We start from the raw sequence: 15,615 nt of genomic DNA, 5'->3' as shown, positions 1-15,615 counted from the left end.
ACAGGCGTCATGTGGGCGTCATGTAGGCATCATGCGGTCATACAGGCGTCATGTCGCCGTCATGCAGGCATCATGCGGTCATACAGGCGTCATGTGGGCGTCATGTAGGCATCATGCGGTCATACAGGCGTCATGTGGGCGTCATGTAGGCATCATGCGGTCATAAAGGCGTCATGTGGGCGTCATGCAGGATTCATGCGGTCATACAGGCGTCATGCGGGCATCATGCGGTCATACAGGCGTCATGTAGGCATCATGCGGTCATACAGACGTCATGTGGGCGTCATGTAGGCATAATGCGGTCATACAGGCGTCATGTGGGCGTCATGTAGGCATAATGCGGTCATACAGGCGTCATGTCGGTGTCATGCGGTCATACAGGCGTCATGCAGGCGTCATGTGGATGTCATGCAGGATTCATGCGGTCATACAGGCATCATGTCGGTGTCATGCAGGAATCATGCGGTCATACAGGCGTCATGCAGGCGCCATGTGGATGTCATGCAGGATTCATGCGGTCATACAGGCGTCATGCAGGCGTCACGTGGGGGTCATGTAGGCATCATGCGGTCATACAAGCGTCATGTAGGTATCATGCGGTCATACAGGCGTCATGCAGGCGTCATGTGGATGTCATGCAGGATTCATGCGGTCATACAGGCATCATGTCGGTGTCATGCAGGAATCATGCGGTCATACAGGCGTCATGCAGGCGCCATGTGGATGTCATGCAGGATTCATGCGGTCATACAGGCGTCACGTGGGGGTCATGTAGGCATCATGCGGTCATACAGGCGTCATGTAGGCATCATGTGGTCATACAGGCGTCATGCAGGCGCCATGTGGATGTCATGCAGGATTCATGCGGTCATACAGGCGTCATGCAGGCGTCATGTCGGGGTCATGTAGGCATCATGCGGTCATACAGGCGTCATGCAGGCGCCATGTGGATGTCATGCAGGATTCATGCGGTCATACAGGCGTCATGTAGGCATCATGTGGGGGTCATGTAGGCATCATGCGGTCATACAGGCGTCATACAGGTGTCATGCGGACGTCATGCAGGAGTCATGAATGCAGGTGTCTGAATACAGACTGATTTGCTAAGCGTATTACGTCACTTCCGGTTTCACCGTGTGTATGTGTTAGCCGATAACGTACTTGTCTCAGCTCCAGCTAAACCGAGCTAATTGTGTGATATTCTCCAGTACAAGCGCCTGATCACCTGCTGTACATCTTTCACATCTAAACACTCGACTCTCTTTTTCTTTTAGCGACTCAACGCTTAAATCTAACTGTCCTGTTTTCACTTTGTTTGTTCTGCTAATCGTTAGCTACCTTACTTAGCCTAGCAGCTAGCGATGTCTTCCTCCTCTTCCTCTCCTGCTCAGCGTGTCACATGTTTAGCTATTCCCCTTCTTTAATGATAACGGTACATGTAATAAGTGTAGTTTATTTGCTAGGCTGGAGGCAGGTCTCAGTGGGTTAGATGCACGGCTCCGCACCATTGAAGCTCAGACGTTAGCTACGTTAGCTTCGTTAGCCAGCCCAACTCCCGTAGTCGGTGCGGACCAACTAGCTTTAGCATCATGCGGTCATACAGGCATCATGCGGTCACACAGGCATCATGCGGTCATACAGGCATCATGCGGTCACACAGGCATCATGCGGTCATACAGGCGTCATGTGGTCATACAGGCGTCATGCAGGCATCATGCGGTCATACAGGCATCATGCGGTCATACAGGCATCATGCGGTCATACAGGCGTCATGCGGTCATACAGGCATCATGTGGTCATACAGGCGTCATGTGGTCATACAGGCGTCATGCAGGCATCATGCGGTCATACAGGCGTCATGCGGGCATCATGCGGTCATACAGGCGTCATGCGGGCATCATGCGGTCATACAGGCGTCATGCGGTCATACAGGCGTCATGCGGGCATCATGCGGTCATACAGGCGTCATGCGGGCATCATGCGGTCATACAGGCGTCATGCAGGCATCATGCGGTCATACAGGCGTCATGTCGCCGTCATGCAGGCATCATGCGGTCATACAGGCGTCATGTGGGCGTCATGTAGGCATCATGCGGTCATACAGGCGTCATGTGGGCGTCATGTAGGCATCATGCGGTCATACAGGCGTCATGCAGGCATCATGCGGTCATACAGGCGTCATGCAGGCATCATGCGGTCATACAGGCGTCATGCGGGCATCATGCGGTCATACAGGCGTCATGCAGGCATCATGCGGTCATACAGGCGTCATGTCGCCGTCATGCAGGCATCATGCGGTCATACAGGCGTCATGCAGGATTCATGCGGTCATACAGGCGTCATGTCGCCGTCATGCAGGCATCATGCGGTCATACAGGCGTCATGTGGGCGTCATGTAGGCATCATGCGGTCATACAGGCGTCATGTCGCCGTCATGCAGGCATCATGCGGTCATACAGGCGTCATGTGGGCGTCATGTAGGCATCATGCGGTCATACAGGCGTCATGTCGCCGTCATGCAGGCATCATGCGGTCATACAGGCGTCATGTGGGCGTCATGCAGGCATCATGCAGTCATACAGGCGTCATGTGGGCGTCATGTAGGCATCATGCGGTCATAAAGGCGTCATGTGGGCGTCATGCAGGATTCATGCGGTCATACAGGCGTCATGCAGGCCTCATGTGGGCGTCATGCAGGATTCATGCGGTCATACAGGCATCATGTCGGCGTCATACAGGCATCATGTGGGCGTCATGTAGGCATCATGCGGTCATACAGGCGTCATGTAGGCATCATGCGGTCATACAGGCGTCATGTGGGCGTCATGTAGGCATCATGCGGTCATACAGGCGTCATGTCGCCGTCATGCAGGCATCATGCGGTCATACAGGCGTCATGTGGGCGTCATGTAGGCATCATGCGGTCATACAGGCGTCATGTGGGCGTCATGTAGGCATCATGCGGTCATAAAGGCGTCATGTGGGCGTCATGCAGGATTCATGCGGTCATACAGGCGTCATGCGGGCATCATGCGGTCATACAGGCGTCATGTAGGCATCATGCGGTCATACAGACGTCATGTGGGCGTCATGTAGGCATAATGCGGTCATACAGGCGTCATGTGGGCGTCATGTAGGCATAATGCGGTCATACAGGCGTCATGTCGGTGTCATGCGGTCATACAGGCGTCATGCAGGCGTCATGTGGATGTCATGCAGGATTCATGCGGTCATACAGGCATCATGTCGGTGTCATGCAGGAATCATGCGGTCATACAGGCGTCATGCAGGCGCCATGTGGATGTCATGCAGGATTCATGCGGTCATACAGGCGTCATGCAGGCGTCACGTGGGGGTCATGTAGGCATCATGCGGTCATACAAGCGTCATGCAGGCGTCATGTGGATGTCATGCAGGATTCATGCGGTCATACAGGCATCATGTCGGTGTCATGCAGGAATCATGCGGTCATACAGGCGTCATGCAGGCGCCATGTGGATGTCATGCAGGATTCATGCGGTCATACAGGCGTCATGCAGGCGTCACGTGGGGGTCATGTAGGCATCATGCGGTCATACAGGCGTCATGCAGGCGTCATGTGGATGTCATGCAGGATTCATGCGGTCATACAGGCATCATGTCGGTGTCATGCAGGAATCATGCGGTCATACAGGCGTCATGCAGGCGCCATGTGGATGTCATGCAGGATTCATGCGGTCATACAGGCGTCATGCAGGCGTCACGTGGGGGTCATGTAGGCATCATGCGGTCATACAGGCGTCATGTAGGCATCATGTGGTCATACAGGCGTCATGCAGGCGCCATGTGGATGTCATGCAGGATTCATGCGGTCATACAGGCGTCATGCAGGCGTCATGTCGGGGTCATGTAGGCATCATGCGGTCATACAGGCGTCATGCAGGCGCCATGTGGATGTCATGCAGGATTCATGCGGTCATACAGGCGTCATGTAGGCATCATGTGGGGGTCATGTAGGCATCATGCGGTCATACAGGCGTCATACAGGTGTCATGCGGACGTCATGCAGGAGTCATGAATGCAGGTGTCTGAATACAGACTGATTTGCTAAGCGTATTACGTCACTTCCGGTTTCACCGTGTGTATGTGTTAGCCGATAACGTACTTGTCTCAGCTCCAGCTAAACCGAGCTAATTGTGTGATATTCTCCAGTACAAGCGCCTGATCACCTGCTGTACATCTTTCACATCTAAACACTCGACTCTCTTTTTCTTTTAGCGACTCAACGCTTAAATCTAACTGTCCTGTTTTCACTTTGTTTGTTCTGCTAATCGTTAGCTACCTTACTTAGCCTAGCAGCTAGCGATGTCTTCCTCCTCTTCCTCTCCTGCTCAGCGTGTCACATGTTTAGCTATTCCCCTTCTTTAATGATAACGGTACATGTAATAAGTGTAGTTTATTTGCTAGGCTGGAGGCAGGTCTCAGTGGGTTAGATGCACGGCTCCGCACCATTGAAGCTCAGACGTTAGCTACGTTAGCTTCGTTAGCCAGCCCAACTCCCGTAGTCGGTGCGGACCAACTAGCTTTAGCATCATGCGGTCATACAGGCATCATGCGGTCACACAGGCATCATGCGGTCATACAGGAGTCATGCGGTCATACAGGCATCATGTGGTCATACAGGCGTCATGTGGTCATACAGGCGTCATGCAGGCATCATGCGGTCATACAGGCATCATGCGGTCATACAGGCGTCATGCGGTCATACAGGCATCATGTGGTCATACAGGCGTCATGTGGTCATACAGGCGTCATGCAGGCATCATGCGGTCATACAGGCGTCATGCGGGCATCATGCGGTCATGCGGGCATCATGCGGTCATACAGGCGTCATGCGGTCATACAGGCGTCATGCGGGCATCATGCGGTCATACAGGCGTCATGCGGGCATCATGCGGTCATACAGGCGTCATGCAGGCATCATGCGGTCATACAGGCGTCATGTCGCCGTCATGCAGGCATCATGCGGTCATACAGGCGTCATGTGGGCGTCATGTAGGCATCATGCGGTCATACAGGCGTCATGTGGGCGTCATGTAGGCATCATGCGGTCATACAGGCGTCATGCAGGCATCATGCGGTCATACAGGCGTCATGCAGGCATCATGCGGTCATACAGGCGTCATGCGGGCATCATGCGGTCATACAGGCGTCATGCAGGCATCATGCGGTCATACAGGCGTCATGTCGCCGTCATGCAGGCATCATGCGGTCATACAGGCGTCATGCAGGATTCATGCGGTCATACAGGCGTCATGTCGCCGTCATGCAGGCATCATGCGGTCATACAGGCGTCATGTGGGCGTCATGTAGGCATCATGCGGTCATACAGGCGTCATGTCGCCGTCATGCAGGCATCATGCGGTCATACAGGCGTCATGTGGGCGTCATGCAGGCATCATGCGGTCATACAGGCGTCATGTCGGCGTCATGCAGGCATCATGCGGTCATACAGGCGTCATGTGGGCGTCATGCAGGCATCATGCAGTCATACAGGCGTCATGTGGGCGTCATGTAGGCATCATGCGGTCATAAAGGCGTCATGTGGGCGTCATGCAGGATTCATGCGGTCATACAGGCGTCATGCAGGCCTCATGTGGGCGTCATGCAGGATTCATGCGGTCATACAGGCATCATGTCGGCGTCATACAGGCATCATGTGGGCGTCATGTAGGCATCATGCGGTCATACAGGCGTCATGTAGGCATCATGCGGTCATACAGGCGTCATGTGGGCGTCATGTAGGCATCATGCGGTCATACAGGCGTCATGTCGCCGTCATGCAGGCATCATGCGGTCATACAGGCGTCATGTGGGCGTCATGTAGGCATCATGCGGTCATACAGGCGTCATGTGGGCGTCATGTAGGCATCATGCGGTCATAAAGGCGTCATGTGGGCGTCATGCAGGATTCATGCGGTCATACAGGCGTCATGCGGGCATCATGCGGTCATACAGGCGTCATGTAGGCATCATGCGGTCATACAGACGTCATGTGGGCGTCATGTAGGCATAATGCGGTCATATAGGCGTCATGTGGGCGTCATGTAGGCATAATGCGGTCATACAGGCGTCATGTCGGTGTCATGCGGTCATACAGGCGTCATGCAGGCGTCATGTGGATGTCATGCAGGATTCATGCGGTCATACAGGCATCATGTCGGTGTCATGCAGGAATCATGCGGTCATACAGGCGTCATGCAGGCGCCATGTGGATGTCATGCAGGATTCATGCGGTCATACAGGCGTCATGCAGGCGTCACGTGGGGGTCATGTAGGCATCATGCGGTCATACAAGCGTCATGTAGGTATCATGCGGTCATACAGGCGTCATGCAGGCGTCATGTGGATGTCATGCAGGATTCATGCGGTCATACAGGCATCATGTCGGTGTCATGCAGGAATCATGCGGTCATACAGGCGTCATGCAGGCGCCATGTGGATGTCATGCAGGATTCATGCGGTCATACAGGCGTCATGCAGGCGTCACGTGGGGGTCATGTAGGCATCATGCGGTCATACAGGCGTCATGTAGGCATCATGTGGTCATACAGGCGTCATGCAGGCGCCATGTGGATGTCATGCAGGATTCATGCGGTCATACAGGCGTCATGCAGGCGTCATGTCGGGGTCATGTAGGCATCATGCGGTCATACAGGCGTCATGCAGGCGCCATGTGGATGTCATGCAGGATTCATGCGGTCATACAGGCGTCATGTAGGCATCATGTGGGGGTCATGTAGGCATCATGCGGTCATACAGGCGTCATACAGGTGTCATGCGGACGTCATGCAGGAGTCATGAATGCAGGTGTCTGAATACAGACTGATTTGCTAAGCGTATTACGTCACTTCCGGTTTCACCGTGTGTATGTGTTAGCCGATAACGTACTTGTCTCAGCTCCAGCTAAACCGAGCTAATTGTGTGATATTCTCCAGTACAAGCGCCTGATCACCTGCTGTACATCTTTCACATCTAAACACTCGACTCTCTTTTTCTTTTAGCGACTCAACGCTTAAATCTAACTGTCCTGTTTTCACTTTGTTTGTTCTGCTAATCGTTAGCTACCTTACTTAGCCTAGCAGCTAGCGATGTCTTCCTCCTCTTCCTCTCCTGCTCAGCGTGTCACATGTTTAGCTATTCCCCTTCTTTAATGATAACGGTACATGTAATAAGTGTAGTTTATTTGCTAGGCTGGAGGCAGGTCTCAGTGGGTTAGATGCACGGCTCCGCACCATTGAAGCTCAGACGTTAGCTACGTTAGCTTCGTTAGCCAGCCCAACTCCCGTAGTCGGTGCGGACCAACTAGCTTTAGCATCATGCGGTCATACAGGCATCATGCGGTCACACAGGCATCATGCGGTCATACAGGAGTCATGCGGTCATACAGGCATCATGTGGTCATACAGGCGTCATGTGGTCATACAGGCGTCATGCAGGCATCATGCGGTCATACAGGCATCATGCGGTCATACAGGCATCATGCGGTCATACAGGCGTCATGCGGTCATACAGGCATCATGCGGTCATACAGGCATCATGCGGTCATACAGGCGTCATGCGGTCATACAGGCATCATGTGGTCATACAGGCGTCATGTGGTCATACAGGCGTCATGTGGTCATACAGGCGTCATGCAGGCATCATGCGGTCATACAGGCGTCATGCGGGCATCATGCGGTCATACAGGCGTCATGCGGGCATCATGCGGTCATACAGGCGTCATGCGGTCATACAGGCGTCATGCGGGCATCATGCGGTCATACAGGCGTCATGCGGGCATCATGCGGTCATACAGGCGTCATGCAGGCATCATGCGGTCATACAGGCGTCATGTAGGCATCATGTGGTCATACAGGCGTCATGCAGGCGCCATGTGGATGTCATGCAGGATTCATGCGGTCATACAGGCGTCATGCAGGCGTCATGTCGGGGTCATGTAGGCATCATGCGGTCATACAGGCGTCATGCAGGCGCCATGTGGATGTCATGCAGGATTCATGCGGTCATACAGGCGTCATGTAGGCATCATGTGGGGGTCATGTAGGCATCATGCGGTCATACAGGCGTCATACAGGTGTCATGCGGACGTCATGCAGGAGTCATGAATGCAGGTGTCTGAATACAGACTGATTTGCTAAGCGTATTACGTCACTTCCGGTTTCACCGTGTGTATGTGTTAGCCGATAACGTACTTGTCTCAGCTCCAGCTAAACCGAGCTAATTGTGTGATATTCTCCAGTACAAGCGCCTGATCACCTGCTGTACATCTTTCACATCTAAACACTCGACTCTCTTTTTCTTTTAGCGACTCAACGCTTAAATCTAACTGTCCTGTTTTCACTTTGTTTGTTCTGCTAATCGTTAGCTACCTTACTTAGCCTAGCAGCTAGCGATGTCTTCCTCCTCTTCCTCTCCTGCTCAGCGTGTCACATGTTTAGCTATTCCCCTTCTTTAATGATAACGGTACATGTAATAAGTGTAGTTTATTTGCTAGGCTGGAGGCAGGTCTCAGTGGGTTAGATGCACGGCTCCGCACCATTGAAGCTCAGACGTTAGCTACGTTAGCTTCGTTAGCCAGCCCAACTCCCGTAGTCGGTGCGGACCAACTAGCTTTAGCATCATGCGGTCATACAGGCATCATGCGGTCACACAGGCATCATGCGGTCATACAGGAGTCATGCGGTCATACAGGCATCATGTGGTCATACAGGCGTCATGTGGTCATACAGGCGTCATGCAGGCATCATGCGGTCATACAGGCATCATGCGGTCATACAGGCATCATGCGGTCATACAGGCGTCATGCGGTCATACAGGCATCATGTGGTCATACAGGCGTCATGTGGTCATACAGGCGTCATGTGGTCATACAGGCGTCATGCAGGCATCATGCGGTCATACAGGCGTCATGCGGGCATCATGCGGTCATACAGGCGTCATGCGGGCATCATGCGGTCATACAGGCGTCATGCGGGCATCATGCGGTCATACAGGCGTCATGCGGGCATCATGCGGTCATACAGGCGTCATGCAGGCATCATGCGGTCATACAGGCGTCATGTCGCCGTCATGCAGGCATCATGCGGTCATACAGGCGTCATGTGGGCGTCATGTAGGCATCATGCGGTCATACAGGCGTCATGTGGGCGTCATGTAGGCATCATGCGGTCATACAGGCGTCATGCAGGCATCATGCGGTCATACAGGCGTCATGCAGGCATCATGCGGTCATACAGGCGTCATGCGGGCATCATGCGGTCATACAGGCGTCATGCAGGCATCATGCGGTCATACAGGCGTCATGTCGCCGTCATGCAGGCATCATGCGGTCATACAGGCGTCATGCAGGATTCATGCGGTCATACAGGCGTCATGTCGCCGTCATGCAGGCATCATGCGGTCATACAGGCGTCATGTGGGCGTCATGTAGGCATCATGCGGTCATACAGGCGTCATGTCGCCGTCATGCAGGCATCATGCGGTCATACAGGCGTCATGTGGGCGTCATGTAGGCATCATGCGGTCATACAGGCGTCATGTCGCCGTCATGCAGGCATCATGCGGTCATACAGGCGTCATGTGGGCGTCATGCAGGCATCATGCAGTCATACAGGCGTCATGTGGGCGTCATGTAGGCATCATGCGGTCATAAAGGCGTCATGTGGGCGTCATGCAGGATTCATGCGGTCATACAGGCGTCATGCAGGCCTCATGTGGGCGTCATGCAGGATTCATGCGGTCATACAGGCATCATGTCGGCGTCATACAGGCATCATGTGGGCGTCATGTAGGCATCATGCGGTCATACAGGCGTCATGTAGGCATCATGCGGTCATACAGGCGTCATGTGGGCGTCATGTAGGCATCATGCGGTCATACAGGCGTCATGTCGCCGTCATGCAGGCATCATGCGGTCATACAGGCGTCATGTGGGCGTCATGTAGGCATCATGCGGTCATACAGGCGTCATGTGGGCGTCATGTAGGCATCATGCGGTCATAAAGGCGTCATGTGGGCGTCATGCAGGATTCATGCGGTCATACAGGCGTCATGCGGGCATCATGCGGTCATACAGGCGTCATGTAGGCATCATGCGGTCATACAGACGTCATGTGGGCGTCATGTAGGCATAATGCGGTCATACAGGCGTCATGTGGGCGTCATGTAGGCATAATGCGGTCATACAGGCGTCATGTCGGTGTCATGCGGTCATACAGGCGTCATGCAGGCGTCATGTGGATGTCATGCAGGATTCATGCGGTCATACAGGCATCATGTCGGTGTCATGCAGGAATCATGCGGTCATACAGGCGTCATGCAGGCGCCATGTGGATGTCATGCAGGATTCATGCGGTCATACAGGCGTCATGCAGGCGTCACGTGGGGGTCATGTAGGCATCATGCGGTCATACAAGCGTCATGTAGGTATCATGCGGTCATACAGGCGTCATGCAGGCGTCATGTGGATGTCATGCAGGATTCATGCGGTCATACAGGCATCATGTCGGTGTCATGCAGGAATCATGCGGTCATACAGGCGTCATGCAGGCGCCATGTGGATGTCATGCAGGATTCATGCGGTCATACAGGCGTCATGCAGGCGTCACGTGGGGGTCATGTAGGCATCATGCGGTCATACAGGCGTCATGTAGGCATCATGTGGTCATACAGGCGTCATGCAGGCGCCATGTGGATGTCATGCAGGATTCATGCGGTCATACAGGCGTCATGCAGGCGTCATGTCGGGGTCATGTAGGCATCATGCGGTCATACAGGCGTCATGCAGGCGCCATGTGGATGTCATGCAGGATTCATGCGGTCATACAGGCGTCATGTAGGCATCATGTGGGGGTCATGTAGGCATCATGCGGTCATACAGGCGTCATACAGGTGTCATGCGGACGTCATGCAGGAGTCATGAATGCAGGTGTCTGAATACAGACTGATTTGCTAAGCGTATTACGTCACTTCCGGTTTCACCGTGTGTATGTGTTAGCCGATAACGTACTTGTCTCAGCTCCAGCTAAACCGAGCTAATTGTGTGATATTCTCCAGTACAAGCGCCTGATCACCTGCTGTACATCTTTCACATCTAAACACTCGACTCTCTTCTTCTTTTAGCGACTCAACGCTTAAATCTAACTGTCCTGTTTTCACTTTGTTTGTTCTGCTAATCGTTAGCTACCTTACTTAGCCTAGCAGCTAGCGATGTCTTCCTCCTCTTCCTCTCCTGCTCAGCGTGTCACATGTTTAGCTATTCCCCTTCTTTAATGATAACGGTACATGTAATAAGTGTAGTTTATTTGCTAGGCTGGAGGCAGGTCTCAGTGGGTTAGATGCACGGCTCCGCACCATTGAAGCTCAGACGTTAGCTACGTTAGCTTCGTTAGCCAGCCCAACTCCCGTAGTCGGTGCGGACCAACTAGCTTTAGCTTCTGATAGCGTTAGCTGTTCCCCGGCAGCCCCCGAGCAGCTGAGGGACTGGGTGACTGTACGAGGGAAGCAGAAGCCGGGATGTGAGCAATCCTCTGGACACCGCCAGCCTCTTCCCGTTCCTAACCTCTCGCCACTCAGCGGCACTGAGAAACACACTTTGGTTGTCTGGAGCTCAATTGTTAGAAACGTGAGGATAGCGAAACCGGGGACCACAGTCAAATGTATTTCTGGGGCCAGAGCGGGCGACGTTGAGTCCTATTTAAAACTGTTGGCTAAAGACAAACGTGAATACAGTAAGATTGTAATACACGTCGGCGGTAATGACTCCCGACTTCGCCACTTTGAGGTCACTAAAATCAACGTGGAGTCGGTGTGTGCTTACGCCAAAACAATGGCGGACTCCGTAGTTTTCTCTGGCCCGCTCCCAAACACGGTGACGGATGAGATGTAGCCGCATGTCAGCTTTCCACCGCTGGTTGTCACGTGGTGTCCAGCAAACAATGTGGGCTTCGTAGATGATTGGCGGTCTTTCCGGGGAAACCCAGGTCTGATCAGGGGTGACGGCATCCATCCCACTTCGGATGGAGCGGATCTCCTTCCTGTAAATATGACCAAGTTTATTGGTCGACCTCGTACATGACAGACCAGGAAGCAGAAGCAGAGTTGTAGTCTCACACGCTTCTCTGCATTCCCTCTTTTCTTTAGGGCGGCTGCCCACATTTACTCTATAGAGACTGTGTCTGTCCCACGGCCACTTAAACTAATTAAATCAAAAGTAACCAAAAGATGAGTTACAGAAAATAACCTCATAAAGGTTAACACCACTAATGCAAAAGTGCAACATGATAGGAGAATTAAATGTGGATATTAGATCTAAATATTAGATCTTTGTCTTCTAAAGCTGTATTAGTAAATGAATTAATATCAGATAATGATATTGATGTGTTGTGTCTTACTGAAACCTGGCTGAGACATGAGGAATATGTCAGCCTAAATGAATCTACTCCTCCAAGTCATATTAATACTCACATTCCTCGAGGCACCGGCCGAGGAGGAGGTGGAGTAGCTGCCATTTTTGACTCGGGTCTGTTAATGGGTCCTAAACCTGGATTGAACTGCAACTCATTTGAAAGCCTTGTTCTTAGTCTTTCACATCCAACCTGGAAAACAGTTCAGCCCATTCTGTTTGTTGTGGTATATCGAGCACCAGGTACGTACTCAGAATTTATATCTGAATTTTCTGAGTTTTTGTCAAGTTTGGTCGTTAAGACTGATAAGGTTATTATTGTAGGGGATTTTAATATTCATGTGGATGTCAGCAATGATAGCCTTAGTGTTGCATTTAGCTCATTGTTGGATTCGATTGGCTTCTGTCAGAGTACAGGAACCGACTCACTGTTTTAACCACACCCTCACCTTGTTCTTACATATGGCATTGACGTGGAGCATTCAGTAGTGTTTCCTCAGAACCCTCTTTTATCAGACCATTGCCTTATAACTTTTGAGTTTATACTACCGGATTGTACAGCGTTAGGCAAGAGTTTTTACACCAGATGTCTAACTGACGGTGCTGTTGCTAGATTTAAGGAAGCGATTCCTTCTGTATTTGATTCATTACCATGTCTCAATATAACAGAGGACTCCTGTGCTAACTTCACTCCCTCCCAGATTGATCAGCTCGTCGATGGTGCTACTGGCTCACTGAGAGTGACACTGGACTCGATGGCCCCTCTAAAAAAGAGGATCATTAAGCAAAGGAGGCTCGCTCCATGGTACAACCCTCAGACCCGCATGTTGAAGCAAGCATCAGGGAAGCTTGAGGGCATATGGCGTTCCAACGGTCTGGAGGAGTCCCAGTTGGTTTGGCGGGATAGTCTGAGAACATATAAGAAGGCCCTCCGTAATGCCAGAGGAGCCTACTACTCATCACTAATAAAGAAACACAAGAGCAACCCTAGGTTTCTCTTTAGCACTGTGGCCAGGCTGGCTGAGAGTCATAGCTCGGTGGATCCGTGTATTCCTATAGACCTCAGTAGTAATGACTTCATGAACTTCTTCAATGGTAAGATTCTGGCTATTAGAGACAGGATCGGTAATCTCCTGCCCTCGACTGCTGCCGGTCCATCCTCAGGTGAGATGGCCATGGAGGAGGCTGTGGGCCCTGTCGTGTGTCTGGATGGATTTTTACCATCAACCTCGACCAACTGTCTTCAATGGTTTCTACTTCTAAATCGTCTACCTGTCTCCTGGACCCTGTTCCGACTAAGCTGTTTAAGGAAGTTGTACCTTTAATTAGTGCCTCTCTACTAGATATTATCAATGGGTCTTTACTAACGGGTCATGTACCACAGTCTTTTAAAGTAGCTGTAATTAAACCTCTTCTTAAGAAGCTCACTCTGGATCCAGAGGTGTTGGCTAACTACAGACCTATCTCTAACCTCCCCTTCCTCTCTTAGATACTGGAGAAGGTAGTCGCAAACCAGTTGTGTGACTTTTTACATAACAATAGTTTATTTGTTTCAGTCAGGATTTAGAAAGCATCATAGCAGAGAGACACTGGTGACAATTACTAATGACCTTCTAGTTGCATCAGATAAAGGACTTGTCTCTGTACTGGTCTTGTTAGACCTTAGTGCAGCGTTTGACACCATTGACCATGACATCTTATTACAGAGACTAGACCAGTCGATTGGTATTAAAGGTACAGCACTAAGCTGGTTTAAGTCGTATTTATCAGATCGATCTCAGTTTGTATTTATAAACGATGAGGCCTCGGTTACCACTGCCGTTCATCATGGAGTTCCACAAGGTTCTGTGCTTGGACCAATTTTATTCACCTTATATATGCTTCTTTTAGGTAATATTATCAGAAAACACTCCATAAACTTTCACTGTTATGCCGATGATACTCAACTATATCTGTCGATCAAGCCAGATGAAACCCACCAGGTCGCCAAACTTCAAGCGTGTCTTAAAGACATCAAAACCTGGATGACCTGCAACTTCCTGCTGCTGAACTCGGACAAGACTGAAGTTATTTTACTCGGACCAGAACAGTCAAGGGTCAAGAGTCATGTGGTCATACAGGAGTCATGTGGTCATACAGGCATCATGTGGTCATACAGGCGTCATGTGGTCATACAGGCATCATGCGGTCATACAGGCATCATGTGGTCATACAGGAGTCATGTGGTCATACAGGCATCATGTGGTCATACAGGAGTCATGTGGTCATACAGGAGTCATGTGGTCATACAGGAGTCATGTGGTCATACAGGCGTCATGTGGTCATACAGGCATCATGTGGTCATACAGGCATCATGTGGTCATACAGGCGTCATGTGGTCATACAGGCGTCATGTGGTCATACAGGCGTCATGTGGTCATACAGGCATCATGTGGTCATACAGGCATCATGTGGTCATACAGGCATCATGTGGTCATACAGGCGTCATGTGGTCATACAGGCATCATGTGGTCATACAGGCGTCTGGGAGCGCAGCGGGACGCTGCCTCTGTCTTTTGATTATTCTCATGTGTCTTTAAGTTGTTGTGGTGCCATCATGGCGCACCGTCTGGGAACTAACCCAAACCAGCTGTCACTGGAATAACCGAATATCTACACCGTCCCAATAAAGAGAGGTGTGTTCATGAGAACGCTGCCTTCACGGGGTTGAACCGGGTCACACTGGGCTCAGAATGGTTATTCAGCACAAAATAATATATTTTGTTGCAATAAATAAACCAAACAGATGAAGTTAATCAAAAATAACTTTAAATACAATACAAATGCACAGCTGCTTTCTCATTTATGGGCTGTGTTATGTCGAGAGATTAATGTGAACATTGTCAGTGATCTGTTTCAGTTTACATTCATGTGCATTTCATCTTTTTGTTTTTGCTTCATTTGACATTTGAGCCGTTTCCTCATAAAACCTCTGAACTCTGTGTTTTCTCCTGAAGTTCTTCTTTCCGGATGCGATGCCTTCAGGGTCGCCCCCCTCGGTCCTCCGGTAGACCGTCTCCTCCAGGACGAAGACCCCGTCCAGCCTCACTTCATCCAGGAAATAGTCAGAACCAAACGCCACTCTGTCCAGGAGTTAGTGCGAGCCCAGCCTCATCTGGTTCACGACATGG

The 15,615-nt window shown here is 51.3% G+C and overlaps 1 protein-coding gene across 1 annotated transcript in view; it reads left to right on the top strand.

Annotated features, from left to right (window-relative positions):
* Positions 1-15,615, top strand: part of podxl2 (podocalyxin-like 2) — a gene marked incomplete at its 5' end in the record, with an annotated part of 37,971 nt that overhangs the window by 8,751 nt on the left and 13,605 nt on the right. Inside the window, 1 exon segment of the mRNA XM_079218148.1 lies at positions 15,442-15,615. This exon segment is cut by the window's right edge and continues 302 nt beyond it. Coding sequence (XP_079074274.1) covers positions 15,442-15,615 — 174 coding nt within the window.

The sequence above is a fragment of the Taurulus bubalis genome, assembly GCF_910589615.1.
Source record: "Taurulus bubalis genome assembly, chromosome: 5".
Taxonomy (NCBI): domain Eukaryota; kingdom Metazoa; phylum Chordata; class Actinopteri; order Perciformes; family Cottidae; genus Taurulus; species Taurulus bubalis.
Note: the sequence above shows the minus strand (reverse complement) of the source record. Positions and strands in the feature narration are given on the sequence as shown.